The 27785-nt window shown below is 36.3% G+C and overlaps 2 protein-coding genes across 2 annotated transcripts; one reads left to right on the forward strand and one right to left on the reverse strand.

Annotated features, from left to right (window-relative positions):
• Positions 1-256: 256 nt before the first annotated feature.
• garz (Sec7 domain-containing protein garz) lies at positions 257-8335 on the forward strand. The gene is made up of 14 exons (XM_012282084.2): positions 257-525; positions 1528-1726; positions 1793-2020; positions 2088-2194; positions 2254-2755; positions 2833-3224; positions 3308-3485; positions 3567-3682; positions 3766-3954; positions 4063-4398; positions 4497-4705; positions 4798-5043; positions 5152-7642; positions 7789-8335. Exons 1-14 carry the CDS (start codon positions 406-408, stop codon positions 7888-7890), a joined length of 5415 nt encoding a protein of 1804 aa, XP_012137474.2. The 5' UTR covers positions 257-405; the 3' UTR covers positions 7891-8335.
• Positions 8025-10460, reverse strand: LOC100877878 (zinc finger CCHC domain-containing protein 24). Its single transcript, XM_076535049.1, has 5 exons — positions 9365-10460; positions 9100-9309; positions 8834-8998; positions 8562-8715; positions 8025-8459 (listed from the first exon to the last, which is right to left on the reverse strand). The coding sequence occupies exons 1-4, from the start codon at positions 9533-9535 to the stop codon at positions 8602-8604; spliced, it is 660 nt and encodes a 219-aa protein (XP_076391164.1). The 5' UTR covers positions 9536-10460; the 3' UTR covers positions 8025-8459; positions 8562-8601.
• Positions 10461-27785: the final 17325 nt, after the last annotated feature.

The raw sequence follows: 27785 nt of genomic DNA on the forward strand, positions 1-27785 counted from the left end.
TGTAACGAGCAAATTGAGAGGAAATCCTCTCAGGCGCCCTCTCTTATGAGAAAATAAAATACAATACAATACCACAGTATAAGAAAGCTTATACTATACAATACCACAGTATAAGAAAGCTTATACTATACAATACCACAGTATAAGAAACAAGAAAGCTTATACTGTGGTATAATAAAAAGCTGGATCTAACGTACAATTTTCGCTGTAGATGGTAGCTCGATCGCGAGAATCGTGTTAGAGTTCGTTGTAACTCGAAGCATCTCTTTAAAGCGATGAATCGATGACTATCGCGTTGGAAGTGCTCTGGTGTTCCCTTGACGTTTGACGTTAGGAATAATTATCGAACAAGTCGTAAGGTTTCCTCGGAACAAAGATGGTATAAGGACAAACGGTATAATAAAGATGAGCAGGATAGCGAAAATGGCCTGTCCTGGAGGTGGCTTGTACGTCCTCGAGGGCGAAGTCGGCCTCTTGGCGACGGCTATGAAACGGGGCACTCGATGGTCTTCTCATTCCCATCAGGTTAGATTACTTTTCGAATAAATTGGTCGTTTCGCAATGAAACGTATCATGTAACCGATTACTAAGATCGTAATTCTAGTTTCCGTTAATTTGTCGTTACGTTTATCTGAGGTTAACGCGCGAATTTGCTTTGATCGTTAACGAATCAAACAGGTTGTAACGAATTACCGTCTGGTTCGGTGATCGGTTAAACGAAACGATTCTTGTATTTTCGCAGTGATGTATAGATGGTGTCTTAGGTTCAAACTTCACCGGTATGTTCTGTGAATAGAAGTGAAAAAAGTGATAAATAAACATTCACTCACAAACGCTGTAATTAAAAAAAACATAAAATTGTAAAATCTGAAAATAACAACTGGCTCTTTGGTACATTGCAATGTCACAATAAACTGTCTATATATGAGAAATCTACTTTCTTCAATGTTTGTTGTTTGAACTAATAATTGCTGGAATTTAATTTTTTGTCGTGCAAAAACTGAGTGCATTCCAACTTTATAAGCAATACTTTACCAGATATCCTGAGAAGAAGTTTCATTTCCTTGTCATTGTATATCATTGTCAAGCTTATTATAAGACTCGTTAGAAAATTATTAGATGAACGTTATCATGAAAGACAGATTAGTCAGATGATACATAATTTAACCTGCAAGACTGCTATATTTACTCTCAGATTTTTATCTGTGCAGAACAATGCAAGCAATTGTGTTTATATAAGACTTAATTCATGACAAGCACTGGTTGAAAGAATTAATAGTGCATTCATTGAACCAAAACAAAATGTGATAAACTTGATTCTTTTACAATGTCAAGTTTTCTTTTGAGACAGAAGATAGCATTTTAAAATGAAAACACAATCAGAGTTTCAAGGTAACAAAATGTTTGTATAACATTTTCTTTTTAATTCCACTCATGGAACACACAGATGAAGTTTGATGTTTTAAACCTGGGATATTTTGCGTTTGTAAATATGTATGCATTTCCTTATACATAATTATTTTTAAGGACGATGACCAAGATGCTCTTCTAAAAGGATTATACACTTTGAAGGAAGCTCTGAATGATGCAAAAGATTTATCTTATTTGGAACCAGGGGTGTTTCTTGCTCCATTTCTAGAAATTATAAGGTCGGAGGAAACGACTGGACCTGTTACCAGTCTTGCACTGTCTGCAGTGAATAAAATCATATCTTATGGTCTAGTTGGTATGTATTATATAATCATAACTCAAGATAGTTCAATAATATCTATTAAAATAATGTTAACTCTAGATGCTGATCATCCAGCAATAGCACAATGTGTGGAAGCTGTGGCAGACGCTGTTACACATGCGAGGTTCGTTGGGACCGACGCGTCGGGAGATGGAGTCGTTCTAATGAGAATACTTCAGGTTTTGAGAGCTCTCACGTTATCGCCTGCTGGAGATCACCTTTCGAACGAAAGTATTTGCGAAATTATGCTCAGTTGCTTCAGGATATGTTTTGAAACGCGTCTCAGCGGTAAGAAAATTTCTAGCTGTTTAAATTCTTTCTTAGTCGTACGTCAACATTGTTTCTCCGGTTGCAGAACTGTTGAGAAGAACTGCCGAGCATTGTTTAAGGGACATGGTGCAACATCTTTTCACTCGGTTGCCACGATTCGCGGACGATACGAGGGTTCTGTTAAATATGAATGTAAGCTATTACGAGTGGTGTGCAAGCATAATGTTCTAACTCGTTGTCTATCTTTGTAGAAAATGAGGGCGAACAGTATGGAGAACGGTCGCGGCAAAAATAGGAGAAACAAGAATCATTCGAAACAAAAAGTTAAGCCAAATACGGATAACGTAGGCGATGGTGAAACTCAGCTTTCGAGTCCCGTCGACAGAGTCAGACCGAGTCATTTGCCGACGACGCCCGTCACTAACACGGGAAATATCGTTGATATGCAAGGTTCTTTCGATCACGGAGCAGTCGAAAAAGCGGACGAGGAAAAGAACGTTAATAAAGACGGTAAAAAGGACCCGAAGGATGTTGATGAAATTAGGAAGCAGAAAGACGAGTCGAACGCAAAGATCAAAAGGGAAGACTCAAAAGATATGTCGCGGTGTAAGGAAGGCAGCGAGAATACGGAGAACGAAACGAGTAGTTCCGTAGAAAAAGAACAAGTTTTACGGGAAGAAAATAAGAGCACGGAGAAAGAAGAGGCGGACGAGCGGAACGAACGAAACGAGACGAAGAAAGAAGAATGTGGAGGTATGTAGCCGCGTACATTGGTCGCGTGGAAATATCGATGGATAGTAAATGGAACGTGACTGTCTATAACTTTCTAGAGAGTCGGTCGGTGGATGACGAGAAAAACACGGATTCGATAACGTCTCCTTTAGGAAGCGTGGAAGATTTATCGGTCGAAGAAAGTACGAACGGTTCACCGAACACGTTCAAGAACAAGGAGGCTGAACAAGTCGAAGAATACATAAATGCTCAAGGAGTTCGTTTCACGTCGCTCCAACAATTGTCCCCGTACGGTGCTTTGTGCGTCCGTGAATTATTTCGGTTCCTGGTGTCTTTGTGTAGTCCTCTCGATAAACAGAATAACGAAATTATGACCCATCTAGGTCTCAGTTTGTTACAAGTGGCCTTGGAAATTGCTGCCGATGCCCTTTCCAATTTTCCGTCGTTGCTTGCGCTCGTTAAAGACGACCTCTGTAGAAATCTTATTCTGGTAAGCAAACGCAACGCACATGTATCTAAAATCTAGGTGAATTAGTGAACAGCACGTGGGATAATTGCGATCGTTTGTGTTAGCTTCTTAGCACCGATCGGACGTCCATTCTTGTAGCCGATCTGCAGGTTTCGTTCCTACTGTTCGAATCGCAAAGGGAGCACCTAAAATTTCAAATGGAACATTACATAAACAAATTGATGGACATTGTGAGCTCGGACTCGAACCGTATATCATATGATCAGCGAGAGCTAGCGCTAGGTACGAATAGTTAGAATTTTTTAAAGCTTATGTTGAAATAGTAAGGTAAGTTGAAATTATTTAAAGCTTATTTTATTTCAGAGGCTATCGTGAGATTATGGAAAATACCTGGTTTACCAGCGGAACTGTATTTGAATTATGATTGCGGTTTATACTCCACCAACTTGTACGAAGAGTTGATGAAAATGTTGTCTAAGGTAAGTTCTAGTTTGTTCGAGAAATAATAATAGAATATTTACACTGAACTAGTAAACATGTTATGTACTTACCTTGTTTATAGAACGCTTCTGCATTACTGGGCAATATGCATAATATGCAGTTCATTTCCTTGGACGCGATATTCGCGTTGATTTCTGGGATGGAAATCAGATGTAAAGGGTACAAGGAATTGTATAAAGCTTCTCGACATAACGCTTCACCGAATCTTCCGACGCGAGAAGAACTGCTCGCTATAAAGGCGAATAAGCGGGTTCGTAAATACTTTTATCGTTTCTTTCCTTCTTTACTTTCTCGTTTATTCGTTCGATTGCTTTCCGCACAATGAGTCGAATAATCGCAAGTTTTCTGTCGGGATCAGTGGTTGGTACTCGGCACGGAAAAATTCAATGAAAATCCACGTGAAGGGATCGCCAAACTCACGGAGCATGGCCTGTTGGGTGGAAGTCCGGGTAATCCAGATCCAGAGAAGGTAGCGAAACTGTTGAAGGAGAATCCTGGACTGGATAAGAAAGCGATCGGCGAATACATTAGTAAAAAGGAGAATAAAAACGTTTTAAATTGTTTCGTTCGTAGTTTTGATTTGAAAAACACGCGAATCGATCAAGCGCTACGTCTGTATTTGGAATCCTTTAGACTTCCTGGCGAAGCACCGCTCATCTCTCTATTGCTCGAAAAGTTCGCAGAACACTGGCACGTGAGTACGTTTTGCGTTCCGTTCGAACATCGCACGAACGATTACTTAATACAAAACGAGAGCGCGCTTTAAAAATTAACTCTTGATGGACTTTTCAGGATAGCAACGGTAAGCCGTTCGCTTCCGCCGACGCCGCCTTCACTTTGGCGTACGCAGTGATCATGTTGAACGTCGATCAACACAACTACAACGTGAAACGACAAAATAATCCCATGACTGCTGACGAGTTCAAAAGGAATTTAAAAAAGGTGAACGGCGGTGCTGACTTTGACCAAGACATGCTGGACGAAATCTATTACTCCATCAAGTAAGGAAGGGAGAGATAGAGCGAATATGCTGTGTGGGTTGACTGTTAATTTTAAATTGACCTTAATCGATTCAATGTATTAATTCCTTTAGGGGCGAGGAAATCGTGATGCCTGCTGAACAGACTGGCTTAGTGAAAGACAATTACCTGTGGAAGGTTTTGTTACGCAGGGGCGTTGGTCCTGAAAGTTTGTACCTGAAAGTAGGGAACTCTGGTGAATTCGTGGATAAAGAATTGGCGGAACAGGCATGGGCTCCCATAGTGAGCGCGCTTTGCAGAGCGTACGACAAAGCACCTGACAGATCGTTGCAACGTCGGGTCGCTGAAACTTTTCTTCGGTTTGTTACGTTTGGACGATGCTTATAAAAAATACATCCGTACAAAATAATTTGATAGTTAATCCGACAGTTTGATAGTTATGATGATTTGTTTCTTTTTTATTTTAGTTGCGCGTCCATCAGTGCCCATTACGGCATGAGCAGCGACTTAGACACCCTGGTGGTTAGCTTATGCAAGTTTACAGGGCTCGCGACCGGTGGTGAACCCGACCAAGTGGTGCTGCAGCTCGGCGGAAGTAGCAAATGTCAATTAGCAGCACGTACGCTGTTCAAAATAACTCATATGCACGGAAACGCCATAAGAGCTTCATGGAAAAATATCATCGACTGCTTGCAATCGTTGTACAAAGCAAGGTTGTTGCCAAAGAGTCTCACGGAAGGGGAAGATTTTCTAGATCCGTCGGGGAAGGTGTCTCTGATCCGAGAACCGGCTACGCCGAAGCCAGCTCCGGTCGATCAAGGAATACTGTCCAGTTTGTATTCCTACATAGCTCTGGATACCTCAAGAATCTCTCATCCGGCCGAAACGATTGCGAGGAAAAGAGCCAACGAATTCGTGGCCAACTGTTACTTGAGACAAATCATTGAAGAAAGCAAGTTTCTGCAAGTGGAGTCTCTTCGCTCGATGGTTGGAGCTCTGGTATTCGTTAAAAGCCACGAAGAGGACGCGTCAGTATTTCTATTAGAATTATTGTTGGAAGTAACGATTCAAAATCGTGATCGGGTGACGTGCATCTGGCCGATCGTTCAGGCACATTTGGACGGGTTGCTAACTAGCGCGGCACGAGAAAATCACCCGTACCTGTTGGAAAGGGTGGCCGTTGGAATGTTGAGGCTAGCGATACGATTGTTGCGGGGAGAGGAATGTGCATGGACCGTTCTACCTTCTCTATTACCTTTGACTCATCTACCTTCGGTCAGCAGCGCACCGCTCGCACGACAGATAGCCTACGGATTATTTGAATTGCTCAAAACTGGCGCAGCGAATATTCACAGCACGGAAGATTGGCGGGTGGTGTTCAGTCTGCTCGAATGTGCCGGTGCTGGAGCGTTATCACCGAAACAATCCAACACCGTGCTGGACGAAGCAAGCAACAGAACGTCAGTACTGGACACAAGGCCGATCAGCCCGGTGCCGGAGTGGGTCCTGGTATCTCCCACAGGAACAGAAGCACCACTACCAGTCGCTGCCGACACGATCGTCCTGGATCGAGACTTGCAACCGCATGATCCTCACGCTCTGGTCAAATGTTGCGAGAGTCTGACGTTCTTGGTCCGCGACGTAGCGCACGTGACACCCTTCAACTTCGAATTGTGCATCCGTTGCGTCAGAACGTTCGCCGAAGCGGTTCTGCAGTGTTCCGGCAAACGAAGCAAGGTGCACCTCACCGGAGAGGAGCCAGCCGGCTATCAACAGAGTCCCATTCAACTGCTGGACCTGATGCACACGTTGCACACGAGAACGGGCCAGGTGTTCCGCTGGTGGGCCGAAGAGGGTAACGCCATGGAAGGCGTGTCGCTTTGGCCGCAGGCTTGGAGACCTCTGCTGCAGGGGATTGCGAGATTGTGCTGCGACGCTCGCAGACAGGTCCGAACTGCGGCGATCACCTATTTGCAAAGCACTCTACTCGCTCACGACTTAGCTCAACTGTCCGCGGTCGAATGGTCCCAATGCTTGGAGCAGGTGTTGTTCCCCCTGCTCGCGCAACTGCTGGGCCCCATAGCGTCCAACGACCCCATCGGCGTCGAGGAGACCAGAGTCAGAGCTGCGATGCTGCTTTCCAAGGTGTTCCTTCATCACTTGAATCCTCTGTTGACGCTCCCCGGCTTTCTACCGCTGTGGTTGACGGTGCTAGATTTGCTCCGCGCCTACATGCACGCGGACAACAGCGAACTTCTCTACGAAGCCATACCAGAGTCCTTGAAGAACATGCTGCTGGTCATGTCATCGGCCAACGTCCTGGCTGCAGATTCGAACCTGTGGGCTCCGACCTGGAGAACAATCGACGCTTTCTTGCCGAACTTAAAAGCGGAACTGTTCCCGGAGCCTGTTCCGTCTCCACCGCCTCCACCATCTCCTCCACCACCACCTCCGCCGCCTCCACCACCGCTACCCTCGCAACAGTGGGAAGAAACCGCAAGAGTAATCAGTTTAGTCGAACAGCAGCAGCCATCATTCTCCGGATCAATAGCGCCCCAACCGGAAAAGAACGGATCTATCGAATCGTTGTCTCCGACCTCGACGGAGGTCAGTTCCGACGTCCCATCGATACCCGTACCTATTCCTAACCTTCCTTTTAGTAAGAACAGCGAACAACGAGTGATCACGTTACTCGATCAGAGACCACCGATCGTGTCGAGCCCGGTCGCCGTGCAACCGGTCACGGTACCACCTCCTGTTGATGTCTCCCTTGTCAACGATTGGTCCAGCGAAGAGGAACGGCAACGACTCCTTCGAATACCGGTGGACTCGAACTTGGACCCTACGTTGCCAAAAATTAACCGGAATAACGAGACCGAGAGCAAACGAGAGGAGAGACAAGTTTTGTTACAGCCGCAGGCCGTGCAATCAAATTTCTTGTTTCGAAACGACTCCGAGGTGAGCGATTCGTAATCTATGAAATTCAATAATCATTTTAGTGCTTTTGAAGGCAGCTTCCTTGGTAGATTGTATCTTACAAGAAACTATTATACCTTACAACAAATTCCTTCGATTTGTTATAATATATTAATATTTTTTTTTAGACAACGAACATGGGGAGCGTGACAACGACCATGTTTAATTCCGCTGCATACTTCAGCGAAGACCCCGCCGCAGATCGACTGTTCGCAGTCACCAACCCTTGACCACTGTACATTCGTTATGTATATTGTATCATTTCCACGGAGAAGAAATTTTCGAACGTACTTTTAAAAGAATAATCGATAGATAGAATTTTGTCCTGTACATTTGGCATCGCGGTATATTAATAACAATAGTATATTACGATGTATATTTAATATTATCACTAATTATATATACACATGTTCGCGCGTATGCATTCTCTTCCCTTTGCTTCCAGAGAATGAGGATGGGGGGAAACATGTAAATGTTATATACATAATACAAACGTAAGTATATATGTATATATAGTGTAGGTACGTACACGTGTAACGTATTCGCGCGCAGAGGCACGTACAAATAATTACATCGAAAGTCTGTCGCTACAGAACGATTTCTGACAACCTACGTTCGCTCTTATACTCGTACATTTGTAAACGCGACCGGATAAATAAACGAAATTAGATTATCGATGCGTCGTAAATTCTTGAGAATCGAACATCAACGTTTATTACTGATACAGTTCGATATCACTTTCGTTACTTCGTTGATCTCGCAAAACGGATGCTCGAAACATGTTCAAAACACCAGGCAGCTATAATTAGCCCACGAAGAGAAGACGCAGTATTGTTAGAAGCGGAAAAGTTTTCTGGTCCGTCATTCAGAGACTCACTATATTCCGAGTCCATTCAGTTACCATTCGTTCTTGTCATAAAGAAATTATACACAGTCGAATATTATTGGTCTCTCCGACAGTAGTAACCTAGAGTCTTGCATTTCTGACACAGGTGCTGCGGATGCACCTTGCTCTGATCCGACACGTCCAACCCGTCCGGCTTTTCCAACGGCCTCTGAAAACGAGTTAGTAAACCACGGAAAATAGTCACGCAGCGTGCCAAAGCTAGTATTTTGAAACTCTCCTAAAAATACAGTTCGATCCGGGAAAGAAAAGTAACGATGTAAACGTACCTGTTTATGAGGATAGACGTTCACGCGACACTTGATACATTCTTGGCCCATATTGGCCCAGCTGTTGCCCGACATCCATTTGCGTTTACACTTGGGACACTTGTACTCTCCGAAGCATCGTTTTTTCCCTTGGTATGGCGTCAGACCCTCGCCCTTCGGTCTTGCCTGTAAGCCGAGACACGTTTCACGATGACGTTCTAATTGACTGGGTTAGTCACTCGTGTATTTTAAGAAGCAGACCGCTGCGACGATAAAGAAAGAAAGACCTGCGGGCAATTTTTGATGTAGTGACCCTTATTGAAGCAGAGGTGGCACAGATAAGTGGGCGGTGGTCTCTTCGTCGGTTTCGCGTCCAACAGGTTCAGATCGGCGAAGCGATCGGTGATTTCGTCGTCGAAGTTGCTCGGCACAGGTCCGATCGGTCGCTGCAGATAGGACCTTGGGAACCCGTTCCAAATCGTGGGCACCAGCTTGCTCTGAAGTCAGAAGAAACGTTGGAGCGGAAGAAAACGAGAGGCTACGAGGCTCTACCTGATCCGAGACATCGTGGTCGGCGATCGCCAAGTAGATCCAGTTGAGCAAATGCGGCGAGTAGTGCGTTCGCAGAGGCTTCTGTCCCGGGCTGACCAGGTCGTTAACCGATCGGAGGATCGGCTCCTGGAGCTGGAGCTGTCGAATCGACTTCGGATGGCAGGTGGCCATGCCTAGGGTCTAATTCACCCTTGCCCCGCGCGATCTTCGACTCGCTTTGCCGGACATCTTCGAGGGTGTCCGTAGTTTGAAATCACGTGAAACGATCACTGCATATCGGTATTTTAACCTGACGCACGGTCGCACCGCGGAACGAGTACACTGAATTGTTCGTGACCGCAACTCCTACGTCCTCCGTTTATTTGCGGAACGTCGAGATAAGTAGCTCTTCTTCTCGAATCATTCTCTGACTCGGTTTCCTCTCGAGGTTGTTACTCAGAGTGGGGACTTCTTCGGAAGATTCGGCGGAGGCCGACGTTAACGTTTCCCGATACTCGAATACGTTGAATACGTCAAAACGCGGACCGACGAATCTGCGGCGACGACCCCCGCCATATGGCGTAGCTATTTCGGGGCTCGCTATCTAACTACCTTTGTACACCGTACTTTTAGACTACGCCATTGAGTCTTGCGGTTATTAACGGATCGACGGATTATCTTGATCAAATATAAGTTTTGTAAATTGTGGAGAAGTTATTTAGTTTTCATTCATGTCTTTCAATTTTATTTCATTCAATTTCGTGTCATTTAATTTCCTGAGAGTCTTGGTCAGACTGTGTGTCTGCTGTTTGGATCACGATTCGAACTAGATCGATTACTCTCTTCAGAACAACAAGTTTCGGATGCCTCGCAATCTTTGGCGTCTACAATCGTGCCCTTCCGCCCTCACGATTGAGACGAGCGTCAAAACTTGGCATCCAGCCTAGCCTTTCGACCTTTCGCACCCGTGAACAAATGACTTCTTGTAAGTTGGGGTGTAACAGGTTGTATGAACTATCGACTTGATGAACATTGGATTGGGTTTTAGGGAAGTTTTGTTAAGGGTGTGGCTATTTTTATTACATTTCTATTTTCATTACTGGGCGAGCTTTTTGTTATCTTTCATGGGTGAAGAAAATTGAAATGAGGAAATCGGAGTTGAATTTCTAATTTCTCATAAAGACTTTGTAGATGTTTTATAATTTATTTTGGTTCAAGTTTTTGTTTTGCGAACATATAGATTTTATATGATTTATGCCATGTTGTCAATAAGTAATATGCTATGAATAACTTATTCAAGCATCAATGGTTGTCCAATGATTTTCATTAATTTTTAAAAAATTTCGAGTAGTCAACTTTTGTAACCTCAGAAATTTGAAAAATATTCACAAAAATTTTGTATATATTACACGTAGAAATTTGCAAATAAAAGTATTATTTGTCTTAACACAGTTACAGATTTCTGTAGTCAGCGATTTCATTCACTGAAACCGCTATTCTAATAATAGGATCATAGAACAGTTGAGGAAGTAAATGAAAGATGTTGGATTAGCGGGAAAGCATGTAAGGGAAAAATATAACAACGATATTTAATAAACAAGTTTCAATAATCTGGACAAGGTTTTTTCAAATAAAACTTGTCTCACATTCCTCTGTCACAGTGCTTCTATATTTATACTACGTTCTTTATTCATGCTTTTTATTCTTGTCATTCATGTTCAGTTATATTTAATTCAACTATTTGTTTATTTTATTTTATCAGGGATTGTTTTGTTTATTTTATAATTTCTGAGAGAATAAGAAACGGTACTTGCTATCATAGTGAATATAAAGACATAGAGAAGAATGTAGTTCGTATAATATCGAATAGTATCGTTTCTGTTCGAGATATCGAAAATCATATTGGAGAATCGACAGGTCCGAAAACTGCACCTGGTAACAGGATAACAGAATGTACAAAGAGGCAGCATGTATACGTACTGCAGTCTGCGCAGAAGCGCTGCGCAGTGGAGCCTATGCGCAACAGAGGATGCGCAGTGGATAAAACAGAGTGACGTGATAAGGAAATCTACGGGCAACTACTAAAACTACTCCTGGTAGTAAGATAATAGAGTATGCAAAGAGGGGGCACATTTGATTGATTGATTGGTTCTTGTTGCGGGCGTCGACTACTGTGGTCATTAGCCCGAGGTACGTTTGATAGGTAGGCTGCGCAGTAACCTTGCGCAGTAGTGCGTATGCGCGGAAGAGGCTGCGCAGTGGACGAATGAGGATAACATGGTGGGGGAACTGACGCGCTCGCAACCTGCGTCTGGTAGCAGGATAACAGAATATGCGAAGAGGTGGCATGTTCGCTGACAGCAGTCTGCGCAATAAACCTGCGCAGTGGCGCTTATGCGCGGTGGGCGGTGCGCAGTGGTGCTTATGCGCGGTGGGCGGTGCGCACTGGTGCTTCTGCGCGGCAGAGGATGCGCAGTAAACGGAGAAAGTACATGATGGGAGAACTGACAGGTCCGAAAACTGCTCCTGGTAGCAAGATAACAGAATACGTAAAGAGGTATACAGACCATACCGCTTTCCCGCCAAATCCATAGGTTACGTATATCGAAGAATAATTAATATTTACACACATACGATGATTAATATCTGAAGTTTTATGATTGATTATTTAAGAATAAAGTCTGTGTGACTTTCTAGTGCTATATTTATGCATATTTTCTGTGTATTTATTGAGATATTAATAATTGTTACAGTAATTATATGGGTGATAACTGTGTTAAATGGTAGTTGAATTTTTATTAATTACAGCGTGCAGCGAGATAATCTGTGATATTTTATGATTGAAATGGGAAGAGGAAGGTTTGAAGTGCATTCTTTAATTGTTTTTGATGAAATTTGGTGGGTTAATTGTTTGGAAATATTAATTTATCGAGTGACAGTATTGTTCCGTACAAAATGTCGGATGATGAATACACATGAACCGCGTACTCGCGTATTTTTATTGATTTCTCAATTCTACGAGTTATATTGTGAACTTTTATGATGGGAACATGCAAATTAAGCTCTACTCTAATTTCTAATACAAGTTTTGTACACATTTGTGACGTATTTACTTCATAAATAATTATTACTTCGATATTGTTTTCGCAATCGCCGTACAGTTACTCCCTCGGGAATTTTTATTAATTCTTCGCGAATTTGAGGTTTTTTATTAACATTTATGATTCAAACAAGTACTATACTAAACAATGCGCTCGTATTCTATTTTGTGCAAAGTGACAGTGCAGAAGCGTGGTTATTTGTAAACAAAGTTATTGTTTCCATTGTCATTTATTCGTAGATCGATTTTAAAAGATTTTTAAATATGGCGACTTTGTTAATAAGTGGATGGTATGTTACCGACTTTGAATTGCTGTAACGTATTCAGTATGTCGGCAGGAACAATTTACCGACTGTGAATTGAAACTTAGTCGGTAAATTGTTGGTAAGTTACCGACCGTAAGTTAGCAATATTCAACGAAATTTCAGAAAACTATTAAGCTCCAATATCGACCAAATTTTGCGAATGAGCTCTTGTTTGCAAAAGAATCTATAAGAATAGTTTTTAGCGATTCGAAAGAAGAATTTTTTTCATTCTTATGTCATTCCTTATTTCAGTATAGTGTGCGAACTGTTTTGAACACATAATCCGTATCTTCTGATTCACGGAACATATTGCGAACGGCATAAAATCAATATTAATAAATACATAATAAACATATAGAGTAATAATCAATAAAATCGATATTAATGAAATTTTCCACTAAAAAGATATACGTGGCGCCATCTAGCGGCTACTTATGGGAACTAACAAAAGTACAGTTTCAAAAACGCGTAGTTCATCCTGTTCGCCGGAGAGATGGCGCCACTTGTTCAATTTTCATAAAAGCTCAATTATTATTGATTTCATTGATTTAATTTGCTATAATATATATCAAATTACATTGGAATACAAGATTAATTAATTTTGAAATATTTTGACTTTATCAAACATATTATAGTCTAATTTGTAATAGTATTTCTTGAGGAACGTTGTTTCTAATTTAGTTCCATTAGTTCTCACTTCTCACCGCTAGATGGCTAGACTTTTTTATGTCCATGAAATGCAATTATTTTTATATTTATTAATATAATGCTTCAAGATCACTGTAAAGCCATTTTTCTGATGTGTTTGTCCCTGTAAAACAATTCGAGATCGTCAGAAATAAGTAGTAATGCTTTATTTTGCGAAAAAACGATTTCTTATTTAAATGGTTTCAGGTTTGATAGCCAGATGCCGCCTTTTGTATTGTTTTTTCTTCAGATAATGCGCGCGAAAATCTTCGTTTGAAATTATATGTAAAAATGAGACTCTTAAAATTCTCTTTAATTTTGAAATTAGATGTTGTATAATACATTACTGTTCCTCAAAATATTTTGTACTAGTTAAATCGCAATGATACTTTAATTAAGAATGTAAACTTGTATGTGAAATTTAATTACACATTAAATATAATTAAATATGAAAACAATGAGAGACAGAAAATGTACATACAAAGTAATTGCACAAAATTTCTTTTACGATTATAGAATATTTTAAGTATATTTTCTCCGCAGCTTAAGACTTAGGTTATGATTCTACTTATAATACATAATTAACAAGTTTAATGTCTTTTCTTTTTACAAATATTATACCCTTCTACAATACATATATCTTTCATTATATCTACTGAAAAATGTTTTCCTTCTTTTTTGGTTACTTTTTTTTTATTCGAGAAGAGACGTTACATTCATGTATTAATTAAATCACAATCACCCTATGTATAATAAATTTTAATGTACGTCCATTATTGTACACCCGTTAGTTTAACAATAAATCAAAGAACAATTAAAAATTTATTTCAAATCCGTCAACGTGAGGAACACAGACGTGCATCAATTTTTGATATTTTTATATTTACCTCGCGTCGGATTATTTCGCGACAAAGGCACGGTTATCCAGCGGAATTATAACCAATTCACTACATTTTTTATCCGTGACAAATTTTTGAATTAATTGAATTTCATATTTCAACGAAAAAAGGATAGTAAGAAGTTACATTTCGAGTAGAAATTAATCGAAATGTGAACAAATAGGAGGAAGAGTTTGAATATTACTTTCTTTCTGTATTGAAAAATAAAAATAAATTGTATAAATGGAAAGAAATTGAATACTTCTTCTTTTATGTGTTAAAAATCAAAAGAATGTTATATAAAAGTTGATTAAAAATGAAACTGAATATTTCTTTTCTGATGTGTTCAAAAATTAAAATTTATTATACAAAAATTTGTATAAAAAGAAATTTAAAATATTTCTTTGTTTTGTGTTCAAAAATCAAAATATATCACTTAAAAATTTATATAAAATGAAACTGAATATTTCCTTCCTTTTGTTAAAAAATAAAAATGTATTATATAAAAATTTCCATGAAAAAGAAATTGAAAATTTTTCTTCTGTGCTAAAAAATCAAAATATATTACATAAAAATTTCCATAAAAAGACATTGAATATTTCTTTTCTTCTGTGTTCAAAAATCAAAATATATTATATCAAAATTCATATAAAAAAAAGAATGGAATATTACATTTCTTGTGTGGAAAAATAAAAATATATTACATAAGAATTTATACATATTAAATATTACTCTCTTTATTGTATTAAAAAATAAAAATTTAATGTATTATATAAAAATGTCTCCGTTACAAATAGATAGAGTTCTAATATCAACAATATGACACTTCAATTTATATCTAAGGAAGAATATATCCTTAATCATTCAACATAAATCAGCCCTCAAAAGCGAAACAACGTGCTCCTAAACCGCCTATTTCTCCAGCCAACATCATACAAAAGTTATTGGAAAAAAACCAGTTTCAGAAGAAAGTTTTGCAAGGCGAATCGTCGGTATCATTAGTCATTGGCACGTCAGCATATGCCCATCGATGCTTCTTGATTGATCGTTCTCCAGACAGAAATTGAATACCGAAGTCAAATTAATGATAGGCCAACGTAGATCGAAGTATTTTGATCGAAGAATGTGGTTCGTAGTCAGAAACAAAGACTGTTTTTTGTAACGTTCGAACTTTATGATGTATGAATACTGTCGTAGTTATAAATTAATTTATCAGTTTCTGTAATTTGGGGGACTGAAATGTGGAGCGGTGGAGAATTTGAAATTTGGGGATTTTTAAATTAGAGGTTCGAGAGTTTGGGGATTTTTAAATTTGGAGGATTCAGGATTTGGGGATTTTTAAATTAGGGGGTTGAGAATTTAAGGATTTTTAAATTCGGGGGATTCAGAATTTTGGGATTTTTAAATTTGAGCATTTTAGAATTTGGGGATTTTTAAATTTGAGAGATTTAGAATTTCGGGATTTTTAAATTAGGGGTTTGAGAATTTAGGGATTTTTAAATTCGGGGGATTCAGAATTTTGGGATTTTAAAATTTGGGCATTTTAGAATTTGGGGATTTTTAAATTTGAGAGATTTAGAATTTGGGGATTTTTAAATTAGGGGTTTGAGAATTTGGGGATTTATAAATTTAAGGGATTTAGAATTTGGGGATTTTTAAATTAGGGGTTCGAGAATTTGGGGATTTCTAAATTAGGGGTTCCAGCATTTGGGGATTTTCGAAATTAGGGATTCGAGAATTTGGGGATTTGTAAATTGGTGGTTTGAGAAGTTGGGGATTTTCAAATTAAGGGTTCGAGAATTTAGGGATTTTTAAATTCGGGAGATTCAGAATTTTGGAATTTTTAAATTAGGGGCTTGAGAATTTGGAGATTTTTAAATTTGAGAAATTTAGAATTTGGGGATTTTTAAATTAGGGGTTCCAGAATTTGGGGATTTTTAAATTAGGGTGATTCAGAATTTAAGAATTTGAGGAGTTGGAAATTTAGAAATTTAGGGTTTGAGAATTTGTGGATTTAGCGATCTAGGGATTTGAGGGTTTGAGGACTTGAGGATTTGGGGATTTGGGGATTTTCAGGTGTGGAGATTCGGGGTTTTAAGATTTAGGGAATTTCAAGGTCTTGAGATATCAAAATTTAGAAATTTATGGAGTTGGTAATCTGAAAATTTGGAGATATGGGGTTTGAGAATTCGAGGATCTAGGAATTTATGTGTTTGAGGATTGTGAGATTTAGGGAATTCGAGAACTAGGAGATGTCAAAATTTATAAAATTTGAAAATTTGGGGATTTGTGAATTTGTGGAGTTGGAAATTTATGATTTAAGAATTTGAGGATCTAGATAATTGTGGATACGAAGACTTAGGGATTTGGAAGTTTGAGGGTTATGAAATTTAGATAATTTGAGAATTTGGAAATGTGAAAATTTAGAAAATTAGAAAATTTGGGGATTTGAGGATTTGGAAATTTATGATTTGAGAATTTTAGGATCTAGGGATGTATAAATTTGAGGATTCGAAGATTTAGGAATTTTGAAGTTTGAGAGTTGTGAGATTCAGCCAATTCTCTGAGAATTTGATAATGTCAAAATTTAGAAATTTGAGAATTTAAAGACTTGAGAATTTTGGATTTATTCTAAGACCCCTAGGATTTTTAGGAACCCCCCAGACTCTTAACACCCAAAATTCTCAACTCCCTAAATTCTCAAATTTCCATCTCCTCAAATTTCTAAACTTTGCCATTTCCAAATTCTCAAACAGCCTAAATTCTAAGACTCTCAGAATTTTTAGAAACCCTCCCCAAAATTCCCTTACGTTCTTTAGCAAATTGAATCTTTTGACTGGTTTCCTTACTTCAATGGTCCTTTTAACTCGGTATCTTTCGTCTCCAAGAAACAAATAAATAAGTTGAGACTATCTGACCTCATCGTAGGTCTACTGGGAGGTTAATATGCACTCCATCCAATCTCGTCGACTCGGTTTCCAACGGAGTGAATCCCTCGTCGAGTTCCTTTTATCTTCAGACGCATCTGACTCACCTCTACAGTTTCTTGCTTCGCTTTTCCGTTTCCACTTTCTCGTACGCTTTTTCTTCTCTTTCCAATGGGATTATTTTGTACATGCTGTTCCTTTCTCTTTCCTTCCCTTTCTTTTTTTCTTTTTATTTAGTGTCGATGTTAAATTCAAGAGAAATTCATAGTCATGTAAGATTAATGAGGTAGTAAATGAAATGGCGGATGTGGTTAGGTTAGGTTTAGGTAGGAGTCATTGTTGAAGTGAGGTTAGGTTTTGTTTTGAGGATTCTTTTCATGAAGGATGTAGGGTATTTTGGATAGTTACTTTAGTTATATAGTTTGTTAGATACTTTTTAGTTAGATTGTTTGTTATTTAGTTCTAGTCTTATTTAGTTTTATTTCATTTTATTTAGCTTTATTTAGTTTTTTTTTAAGTTTTGCGAATTTAGTTTAATTTCTAGTTTATTTATAATGTTCTTCGACGATTTTTTAAATATGTCATTTCTTTGTTTTTACATTTTTATACAGCTTTTGAATTTTTCCAGAAATAACTTTTCATAATAAAATCATTTACAAACAAGTCAAGTTTAAAGAATATTAAATTCCAACAAAGTGACGAAAATAATCCTGTAGTCTTTGAATAATTTCGTCAAGGTTAATTGTTTCTGAATCTACCTTCACATCTACCGTAATAAATTTCCAGCTGTATCAATAAATAAAATTTCTCCAAAATTGAATTGCACCGCTTTAAGAAACTGCTGTGCAATATCGTCGCTTAAGAGGTACTTTTTCGTAGTTACGAGGCTATTTTCGTTAAACGAAACACCGGTGCCATGTTTAATTATCGACCGTTCCGGGCTTGATTTACGTTCGTCTACCGAAAATAAAGAAAACACGAGTTTATACGCGAACGTAATTAAAACCCGTGTTTTCCAAGGAGTTTTTAGACAACGTTGCAACTGAAACAATAATGAATTATTGTTCATCTTTGTATTATGAAAGTTAAAAGGTTTTTGAAAATTTTTCGAGAACAAATAAAAGAATGAGTTGCTTTTAGAAATGGAGATTTAGGTGATGAAGGCGAGGAAAATTGATGAAGTTGATTGTAGAATATGACTGAATCGATTATGTCATTTTATATGTTGCATTTTTGTGTTCGAGTGGATGTGGTTTTTTGTTGAAGTCAGACATTTTAAATATTTATTTGAAACGTTTTGTAATGTTCGGATGTCGTTAATGTTAAGGGATGTGGAAAATGTTAAGGTTGTTAGAAGTATAAGAATTTGACAAATTGAAGATTTAAAGAGATGATTATTTGACGACTTAGAAACTTTTTTGGGACTCTGAATATTAAACAAATTTTAAATGCGGTAATTTAACAAATTTGATATGTGATAATATACAAAATTTGAAATGTAATAATTAAACAAAGACAATTTTGAATTTACAAAATTTTAAATTTGGTAATCCTAAATTTGGAAATTTCCAAATTTAATAACCACACATTTGCAAATTAAAAATTTGATGATTCTAAATTTTCAAAATTCCAAATTTGATGACCCTACATTTACAAAATTCCAAACTTGATAACTCTAAATTTACAACATTCCAAATTTGATAATTCTAAATTTTTAAAATCTCAAATTTGAGTATTTTAAATTTTCAAAATTCCAAATTTGATGACCCTACATTTACAAAATTCCAAACTTGATAACCCTAAATTTACAAAATTCCAAATTTGATAATTCTAAATTTTCAAAATCTCAAATTTGAGTATTTTAAATTTTCAAAATTCCAAATTTGATGACCCTACATTTACAAAATTCCAAACTTGATAACCCTAAATTTACAAAAGTCCAAATTTGATAATTCTAAATTTTCAAAATCCCAAATTTGATAATTCTAAATTTTCAAAATCCCAAATTTGAGTATTTTAAATTTTCAAAATTCCAAATTTGATGACCCTACATTTACAAAATTCCGAATTTGATAATTCTAAATTTAAAACAAACCCAAATTTGAGTATTTTAAATTTTCAAAATTCCAAATTTTATGACTCTACATTTCCAAAATTCCAAATTTGATGACCCTACATTTACAAAAGTCCAAATATGATAATTCTAAATTTACAAAATTCCAAATTTGATGACCCTTAATTTACAAAAGTCCAAATATGATAATTTTAAATTTTCAAAATCTCAAATTTGAGAATTTTAAATTTTCAAAATTCCAAATTTGATAACCCTAAATTTACAACATTCCAAATTTGATAATTCTAAATTTACAAAATCCCAAATTTGAGAATTCTAAATTTCCAAAATTCCAAACTTCATAAACCTATATTTACAATATTCCAAATTTAATAATTCTAAATTTTTAAAATCCCAAATTTGAGAATTCTAAATTTCCAAAATTCCGAACTTCATAAACCTAAATTTACAAAATTCCAAATTTGATAACCCTACATTTACAAAATTCCAAATGTGATAATTTTAAATTCTCAAAATCCCAAATTTGAGAATTTTAAATTTTCAAAATTCCAAATTTGATAACCCTAAATTTACAACATTCCAAATTTGATAATTCTAAATCTTCAAAATCCCAAATTTGAGAATTCTAAATTTCCAAAATTCCGAACTTCATAAACCTAAATTTACAACATTCCAAATTTGATAACCCTAAATTTACAAAAGCCTAGCTTTGATAATTCTAAATTTTCAAAATCCCAAATTTGAGAATTTTAAATTTTCAAAATTCCAAATTTGATCTTACATTTCCAAAATTCCAAATTTGATAATTCTAAATTTACAAAAGTCCAAATATGATAATTCTAAATTTCCAAAATTCCAAATTTGATGACCCTACATTTACAAAATTCAAAATTTGATAACCCTTAATTTACAAAAGTTCAAATATGATAATTTTAAATTTTCAAAATCCCAAATTTGAGAATTCGAAATTTCCAAAATTCCAAACTTCATAAACCTAAATTTACAACATTCCAAATTTGATAATTCTAAATCTTCAAAATCCCGAATTTGAGAATTCTAAATTTCCAAAATTCCAAACTTCATAAACCAATATTTACAATATTCCAAATTTAATAATTCTAAATTTTTAAAATCCCAAATTTGAGAATTCTAAATTTCCAAAATTCCGAACTTCATAAACCTATATTTACAATATTCCAAATTTAATAATTCTAAATTTTCAAAATCCCAAATTTGAGAATTCTAAATTTCCAAAATTCCGAACTTCATAAACCTAAATTTACAAAATTCCAAATTTGATAACCCTACATTTACAAAATTCCAAATGTGATAACCACATTGCCAAATTTAAAATTCGGTAACCCCAAATTTACAAAATTCCAATGTGACCACGCCAAATTTACAAAATTCCTTATCTGCTAACCTAAAATCCGCAACTAAACATTTTCACTAACCCCACATTTCCAAATATCCAAACCAACAAACTAAAAAACTTGGCACCTCAAAATCCCAAAACATAAAATTCCCACCCCTCAAAAACCCACAACCCTCCAACCCCTAAAAAAAATATATCACACAAAACAACAACAAACAAAGAAACATTCGTGAAATCAGAAAACACATGTATCATCGCGAAACGCCTGTCAGACACGCAGCACGAAATCAAATTATTATTTACGAACAGTAATCAGGCGGTAAAAAGCGATTATAGGGGATGAAACAAGAGGAAACGATGAGTATACTCGTGTTATCGGTGCTTCAAACATCCACGATATTTCGGAATAAGCGATTATACATGTACAACTGCAATTAGTAGCTCTTGGAAAATGGTTTCTCGTAATGGCTGCGATGTAATACTACATTGTTATAAGTTTTACGTACCGCTAAGTGGAATTTAATCCCGTCTATGCATCGGAAATTATAGAGTTCTCGGTTGTATGAAATTATTAACAGCATTTACGAAACACCGCATTGAATTCCCCTGCAAATCCAGATAGAAACTACGGTTTCGTATTTGTTAAAACGGAAACTGTAATCGTGTTTCAAATTCGGAGTCACCGGCGATTTATATGCCATTTACTGTTTGTTAATTAATTTCAACTTTTCTTTTATTTTATTCAGACAAATTTTAATATAACATAATATATAGGAGTGAACAGATTTTTTAAGTAATTATTACTACTTTTCATTTTTAGGTTATGTTATGTTAGGTTAGGTTTGAATTGTTCGAATTTTTCTTGTACTTTATTGAAACAAATCTAAATGCATGTTAATAATTTAAAAAAATAATTAGAATTATTTTTTAAAATATAATAAAATAATATTATTTTCAAAATTTAAAATTCTCAAATTTGGGATTTTGAAAATTTAAAATTATCATATTTGGACTTTTGTAAATTAAAGGTTATCAAATTTGGAATTTTTGTAAATGTAGGGTCATCAAATTTGGAATTTTGGAAATTTAGAATTATCATATTTGGACTTTTGTAAATTTAGAATTATCAAATTTGGAATGCTGTAAATGTAGGGTCATCAAATTTGGAATTTTGGAAATTTAGAATTATCATATTTGGACTTTTGTAAATTTAGAATTATCAAATTTGGAATGTTGTAAATGTAGGGTCATCAAATTTGGAATTTTGGAAATTTAGAATTATCATATTTGGACTTTTGTAAATTTAGAATTATCAAATTTGGAATTTTGTAAATTTAGGCTCATCAAATTTGGAATTTTGAAAATTTAAAATTCTCCAATTTGGGATTTTGAAAATTCAGAATTATCAAATTTGGACTTTTGTAAATTTAGGGTTATCAAGTTTGGAATTTTGTAAATGTAGGGTCATCAAATTTGGAATTTTGAAAATTTGGAATTATCAAATTTGGAATGTTGTAAATTTAGGCTCATCAAATTTGGAATTTTGAAAATGAAAAATTCTCAAATTTGGGATTTTGAAAATTCAGAATTATCAAATTTGGACTTTTGTAAATTTAGGGTTATCAAATTTGGAATTTTGTAAATTTAGGGTTATCAAATTTGGAATTTTATAAATGTAGGGTCATCAAATTTGGAATTTTGAAAATTTAAAATACTCAAATTTGAGATTTTGAAAATTTAGAATTATCTAATTTGGACTTTTATAAATTTAGGGTTATCAAATTTGGAAAGTTGTAAATGTAGGGTCATCAAATTTGGAATTTTGAAAATTTAGGATCATCAAATTTTTAATTTGCAAATGTGTGGTTATTAAATTTCTAAATTTCCAAATTTAGGATTACCAAATTTAAAATTTTGTAAATTCAAAATTGTCTTTGTTGAATTATTACATTTTAAATTTTGTATATGATCACATATCAAATTTGTTAAATTACCACATTTCAAATTTGTTTAATACTCAGAGTCCCAAAAAAGTTTGTAAGTCGTCAAATAATCAATTCTTTAAATCTTCAATTTGTCAAATTCTTATACTTCTAGCAACCTTTGCATTTTCCACATCCCTTAACATTAACGACATCCGAACATTACAAAACATTTCAAATAAATATTTAAAATGTCTGACTTCAACAAAAAACCACATCCACTCGAACACAAAAATGCAACATATAAAATGACATAATCGATTCAGTCATATTCTACAATCAACTTCATCAATTTTCCTCGCCTTCATCACCTAAATCTCCATTTCTAAAAGCAACTCATTCTTGTATTTGTTCTCGAAAAATTTTCAAAAACCTTTTAACTTTCATAATACAAAGATGAACAATAATTCATTATTGTTTCAGTTGCAACGCTGTCTAAAATCTTGGAAAACACGGATTTTAATTACGTTCGCGTATAAACTCGTGTCTTCTTTATTTTCGGTAGACGAACGTAAATCAAGCCCGGAACGGTCGATAATTAAACATGGCACCGGTGTTTCGTTTTGTGAAAATTGACTAGGTTATGTTATGTTAGGTTACGTTGTATTTATATTAGATCAATAATTTTTGTATGGATTTAAATCAGAATTAAAGTTACATTGACATATACGATCTTAATAATCATCGATCAATTATAGGTTATGTTCGTTCTGACTGATGTTAGGTTATGTCAACCATTTTATAACGTAAAAAGCTCTCATGATTAATTGAAATATCTGATGCATTACGTTGAGACAAAGAGTGAATATGTTGTAGTTTATTATTTACTTTTTCCACTATAAGTTTCATTTAGAGTTGGTAATGTTAAAAATAATTTTTGAGAAAATTTTTAACGTCCAATTTTCGGAGTAAAAAAACAAAGTAGAAAAATATGGAGAAACGTTGTTGCAGAATAGAGCAGAATTCCCCTTCGAATGATACGAAGGGGAAGTAGTAGAGAAGGGAATACATGGCGATAATTAATTCCATGTCGGTGACATATGGTGTTCACGGGGATGCTATTTCGAATTACCATACGTAAGCTATATTGTTCAGAACAGCGGATGGCTACGAGCTGTCGGAAGCAGACAAGCCGTTTAATTGACTGAACTAATACGAACTAAATAATGATTAAAATTTAGACTGTACCGGATGGCTAATTATACGTGGCTCCCTAAATCACCTAGCTAATTTTATAGTTTTATTGTACATTTACGTTACATTTATTTAATTATTATATTAGGAGCTTGTAATAAGTTATTGTTAGGGAATTTAGGAATTTGGAGTTACGGGAATTTAGGAATTTGGGGATTTGTTGAATTTGAGTGGTTTGGAATTAGGGAATTTAAATTAGGGGATTTGGGAAATTAGGGAGTCGGAAATTAAGGGTTCGGGAAATTAGAGATGCGGGAAATTGGGGATATGGGAATTTAGGAAATAGGGAATTCAAAGATTTGGGAAATTAGGGATTGGGAAATTAGGAAAGCAGGAAAGTAGGGGTACGGGAAATTATAGGTATGGGAATTTAGAGATACGGGAACTTAGGAAATAGGGAATTCAAAGATTTGAAAATTTAGGGATTTGGGAAATTAGGGTTTAGGAAATTAGGGGTACGGGAAATTAGGAAATCAGGAAATTAGGTGTACGGGAAATTATAGGTATGGGAATTTAGAGATACGGGAACTTAGGAAATAGGGAATTCAAAGATTTGAAAATTCAGCGATTTGGGAAATTAGGGTTTAGGAAATTAGGGGTACGGGAAATTAGAGATGCGGGAAATTAGGGATATGGGAATTTAGGAAATAGGGAATTAAAAGATTTGGGAAATTAGTGATTGGGAAATTAGGAAATCAGGAAATTAGGGGTACGGGAAATTATAGGTATGGGAATTTAGAGATACGGGAACTTAGGAAATAGGGAATTCAAAGATTTGAAAATTCAGCGATTTGGGAAATTAGGGTTTAGGAAATTAGGGGTACGGGAAATTAGGAAATCAGGAAATTAGGGGTACGGGAAATTATAGGTATGGGAATTTAGAGATACGGGAACTTAGGAAATAGGGAATTCAAAGATTTGAAAATTCAGGGATTTGGGAAATTAGGGTTTAGGAAATTAGGGGTACGGGAAATTAGAGACTCGGCAACTTAGGGATACGGAAATTATGGATACGGGATTTAGGACCTGGGGAATTAGTGAATTACGAAATTTGGAAATTAGGAATTTAGAAATCTAAAAATCTAAAAATCTAGAAATCGGGAAAAATTTTTAAGAATTGTAAAATTCAAAAAGTTATAATCTTGTAAATCTCAAATTGAGTACTCAAAAATTTAATCAACTCAAAAAATAATTTTCCATCTCTCTCAAAATATCCCATCGAGTAAACGGCCGAAAAATGTACGACCCGTCGTCTCTTCCCAAATAGTGAGTAATAATCGACGTACAGGAAGTCCGTTAACTACTCTCGAAAATTTATTATAATTATGTAGGAAAGTTTGAAACCCTCCCCTCCACGTTTCCGATGTATAGAACTCCATTTTAGATCCATTAAAGGGTTGTATGGAAACTGAACGCAAAGTGTCGTTTTTGTTACCATATTGAACTAGGAACTTTTTCCATTAATATCGTGCGAACCCTTATATTGTACACAACGCCAATAAATCGACCCTCACGTACGAATTTAGGGGTGGCCGTGCAACAAATGGGGTTGCAAAGGCAAGTACAATTGATCTTTGCCAGTGTACTACATGATAGTATGGCCATGCTCGCCAGTCCATTCTGAGGGTTGCAATAACAATGAATTATTACGGTAATTCCAGTTCTGCTAACTGCATAGTGATGCTCGTTGGATGAAAAAAGATATACGGTTAATACGATATCAGTATTCATCGAATCTGCTGGTGTTATTTTATATTTTGGTTGCTTTTATTTTTTTTTTTCTTTGAATTTTAGTATTTGTTGGTGAGAGGAGTCAAGGTGGATATGACGTTCTCAAGCTACATATGATGTGATGCACTAAAACTACCTGTGACGCACTCAAGTTATAAGTGACGGACTCAGGTAACAAGTGACGCACTTAAGCTATAGATGACGCATTCAAGATATATAAGACACACTCAAGCTACATGTGACGCACTCAAATTACAAATGACGCATTTAAGTTACAAGTGACGCATTCAAGTTACAAGTGACGCACTCAAGTTGTAAATGACGCACTCAAGTTACAAGTGACGCTCTCAAGTTACAAGTGACCCTCTCACGTTACAAGTGACGCACTCAAGTTGCAAATGACGCACTCAAGTTACAAGTGACGCACTCAAGTTACAAGTGACGCTCCCAGGTTACATGTGACGCTCTCAGGTTACAAGTGACGCACTCAAGTTGCAAATGACCCTCTCACGTTACAAGTGACGCACTCAAGTTGCAAATGACGCACTCAAGTTACAAGTGACGCACTCAGGTTACAAGTGACGCACTCAAGTTGCAAATGACGCACTCAAGTTACAAATGACGCACTCAAGTTACAAGTGACGCTCTCAGGTTACAAGTGACGCACTCAAGTTACAAGTGACGCACTCAAGTTGCAAATGACGCACTCAAGTTACAAATGACGCACTCAAGTTACAAGTGACGCTCTCAGGTTACATGTGACGCTCTCAGGTTACAAGTGACGCTCTCAAGTTACAAGTGACGCACTCAAGCTATAAATGACACATTCAAGCTACAAATGACGCATTCAAACTACAGATGACGCACTCAAGCTACATATGACACTCAAGCAACATATGATGCACTTAAGCTACATATGACACACTCAAGCTGCATATGACGCACTCAAGTTACAAATGACGCACTCAACCCACGCACGCTTCATACGTGACAAATCTTACTCGAATTTTGAATACGCTTCAATTTGGAGTTTAAGTCCAATTATAATTTGCACGGTCAAGGATTGCGGAATACAAAATTGACATAACACTTCAACTTTTCTTCTTTGTTTTAATATTGTAGCTGTGATCAGTTAGTTTCGACTGACGCACCTGATAGATCATAAGGCAAGGGGTTAAGAACTAAGTGTATTTGCGTCGCAGCGTCAACAATATTAAGTGACGATTAAACGACGCGAATCATTAGATTCCCAACGAGTGATAAGTGGACTGTATCTAAGAAATGAATTTCACTTCGAACGACCAGACTTGTTACTTGATACTTGAAACTTGATACTGGGAACTTGATACTTGGAACTTGATACTTGGAACTTGATACTTGAAACCTGATACTTGATACCTTATACCTGAAACTTGATACCTGATACCTAAAACCTGACAACTGATCCCTGAATCATGAAATCTAATACCGGCAATCTGATACATGTAACCTAATACCTGAAACTTGATACCTGAAACTTGATATTTGAAACTGGATACTTGGAGCTTGATATCTGAAACTTGATATTTGAAACTTGATACCTGAAACGTCAGACCTGAAACTTGATATCTGAGACTTGATACCTGAAACTTGATATTTGGAACCTGATACTTGAAACTTGATACCTGAAACTTGATACTTGAAACTTGATACGTGAAACTTGATATCTGAAACGTGAAAGCTGAACCTTAATACCTGGAACTTGATATTTGAAACTGGATACTTGGAGCTTAATATCTGAAACTTGATATTTGAAACTTGATACCTGAAACGTCAGACCTGAAACTTGATATCTGAGACTTGATACCTGAAACTTGATATTTGGAACCTGATACTTGAAACTTGATACCTGAAACTTGATACTTGAAACTTGATATGTGAAACTTGATACCTGAAACGTGAAAGCTGAACCTTGATACCTGGAACTTGATATTTGGAACTGGATACTTGGAACTTGATACCTGAAACTTGATACTTGAAACTTGACATCTGAAACTTGATATTTGAAACTTGATACCCGAAACTGGATACCTGAAACTTGATACTTGAACCTGGATATCTGAAACTTGATACTTGAAACTTGATACCTGAAACTTGATGCCTGAAACGTGATACCTGAACCTTAATACCTGAAACTTGATATCTGAGGC

This window comes from Megachile rotundata, chromosome 8 (assembly GCF_050947335.1).
Source record: "Megachile rotundata isolate GNS110a chromosome 8, iyMegRotu1, whole genome shotgun sequence".
Classification (NCBI taxonomy): Eukaryota; Metazoa; Arthropoda; class Insecta; order Hymenoptera; family Megachilidae; genus Megachile; species Megachile rotundata.

What these genes read in the sequence shown, in the direction of transcription:
- garz (XM_012282084.2), top strand. Translation starts at nt 406, where the DNA reads ATGAGCAGGATAGCGAAAATGGCCTGTCCTGGAGGTGGCTTGTACGTC. An exon ending in TTTTGAAACGCGTCTCAGCG is followed by an intron (nt 2,021 to 2,087) that starts GTAAGAAAATTT and finishes CTCCGGTTGCAG; the next exon opens with AACTGTTGAGAAGAACTGCC. An exon ending in CTATAAAGGCGAATAAGCGG is followed by an intron (nt 3,955 to 4,062) that starts GTTCGTAAATAC and finishes TGTCGGGATCAG; the next exon opens with TGGTTGGTACTCGGCACGGA.
- LOC100877878 (XM_076535049.1), bottom strand. Translation starts at nt 9,535, where the DNA reads ATGGCCACCTGCCATCCGAAGTCGATTCGACAGCTCCAGCTCCAGGAG. An exon ending in ACATCAAAAATTGCCCGCAG is followed by an intron (nt 8,999 to 9,099) that starts GTCTTTCTTTCT and finishes CTCGGCTTACAG; the next exon opens with GCAAGACCGAAGGGCGAGGG. An exon ending in ACGTCTATCCTCATAAACAG is followed by an intron (nt 8,716 to 8,833) that starts GTACGTTTACAT and finishes ACTCGTTTTCAG; the next exon opens with AGGCCGTTGGAAAAGCCGGA.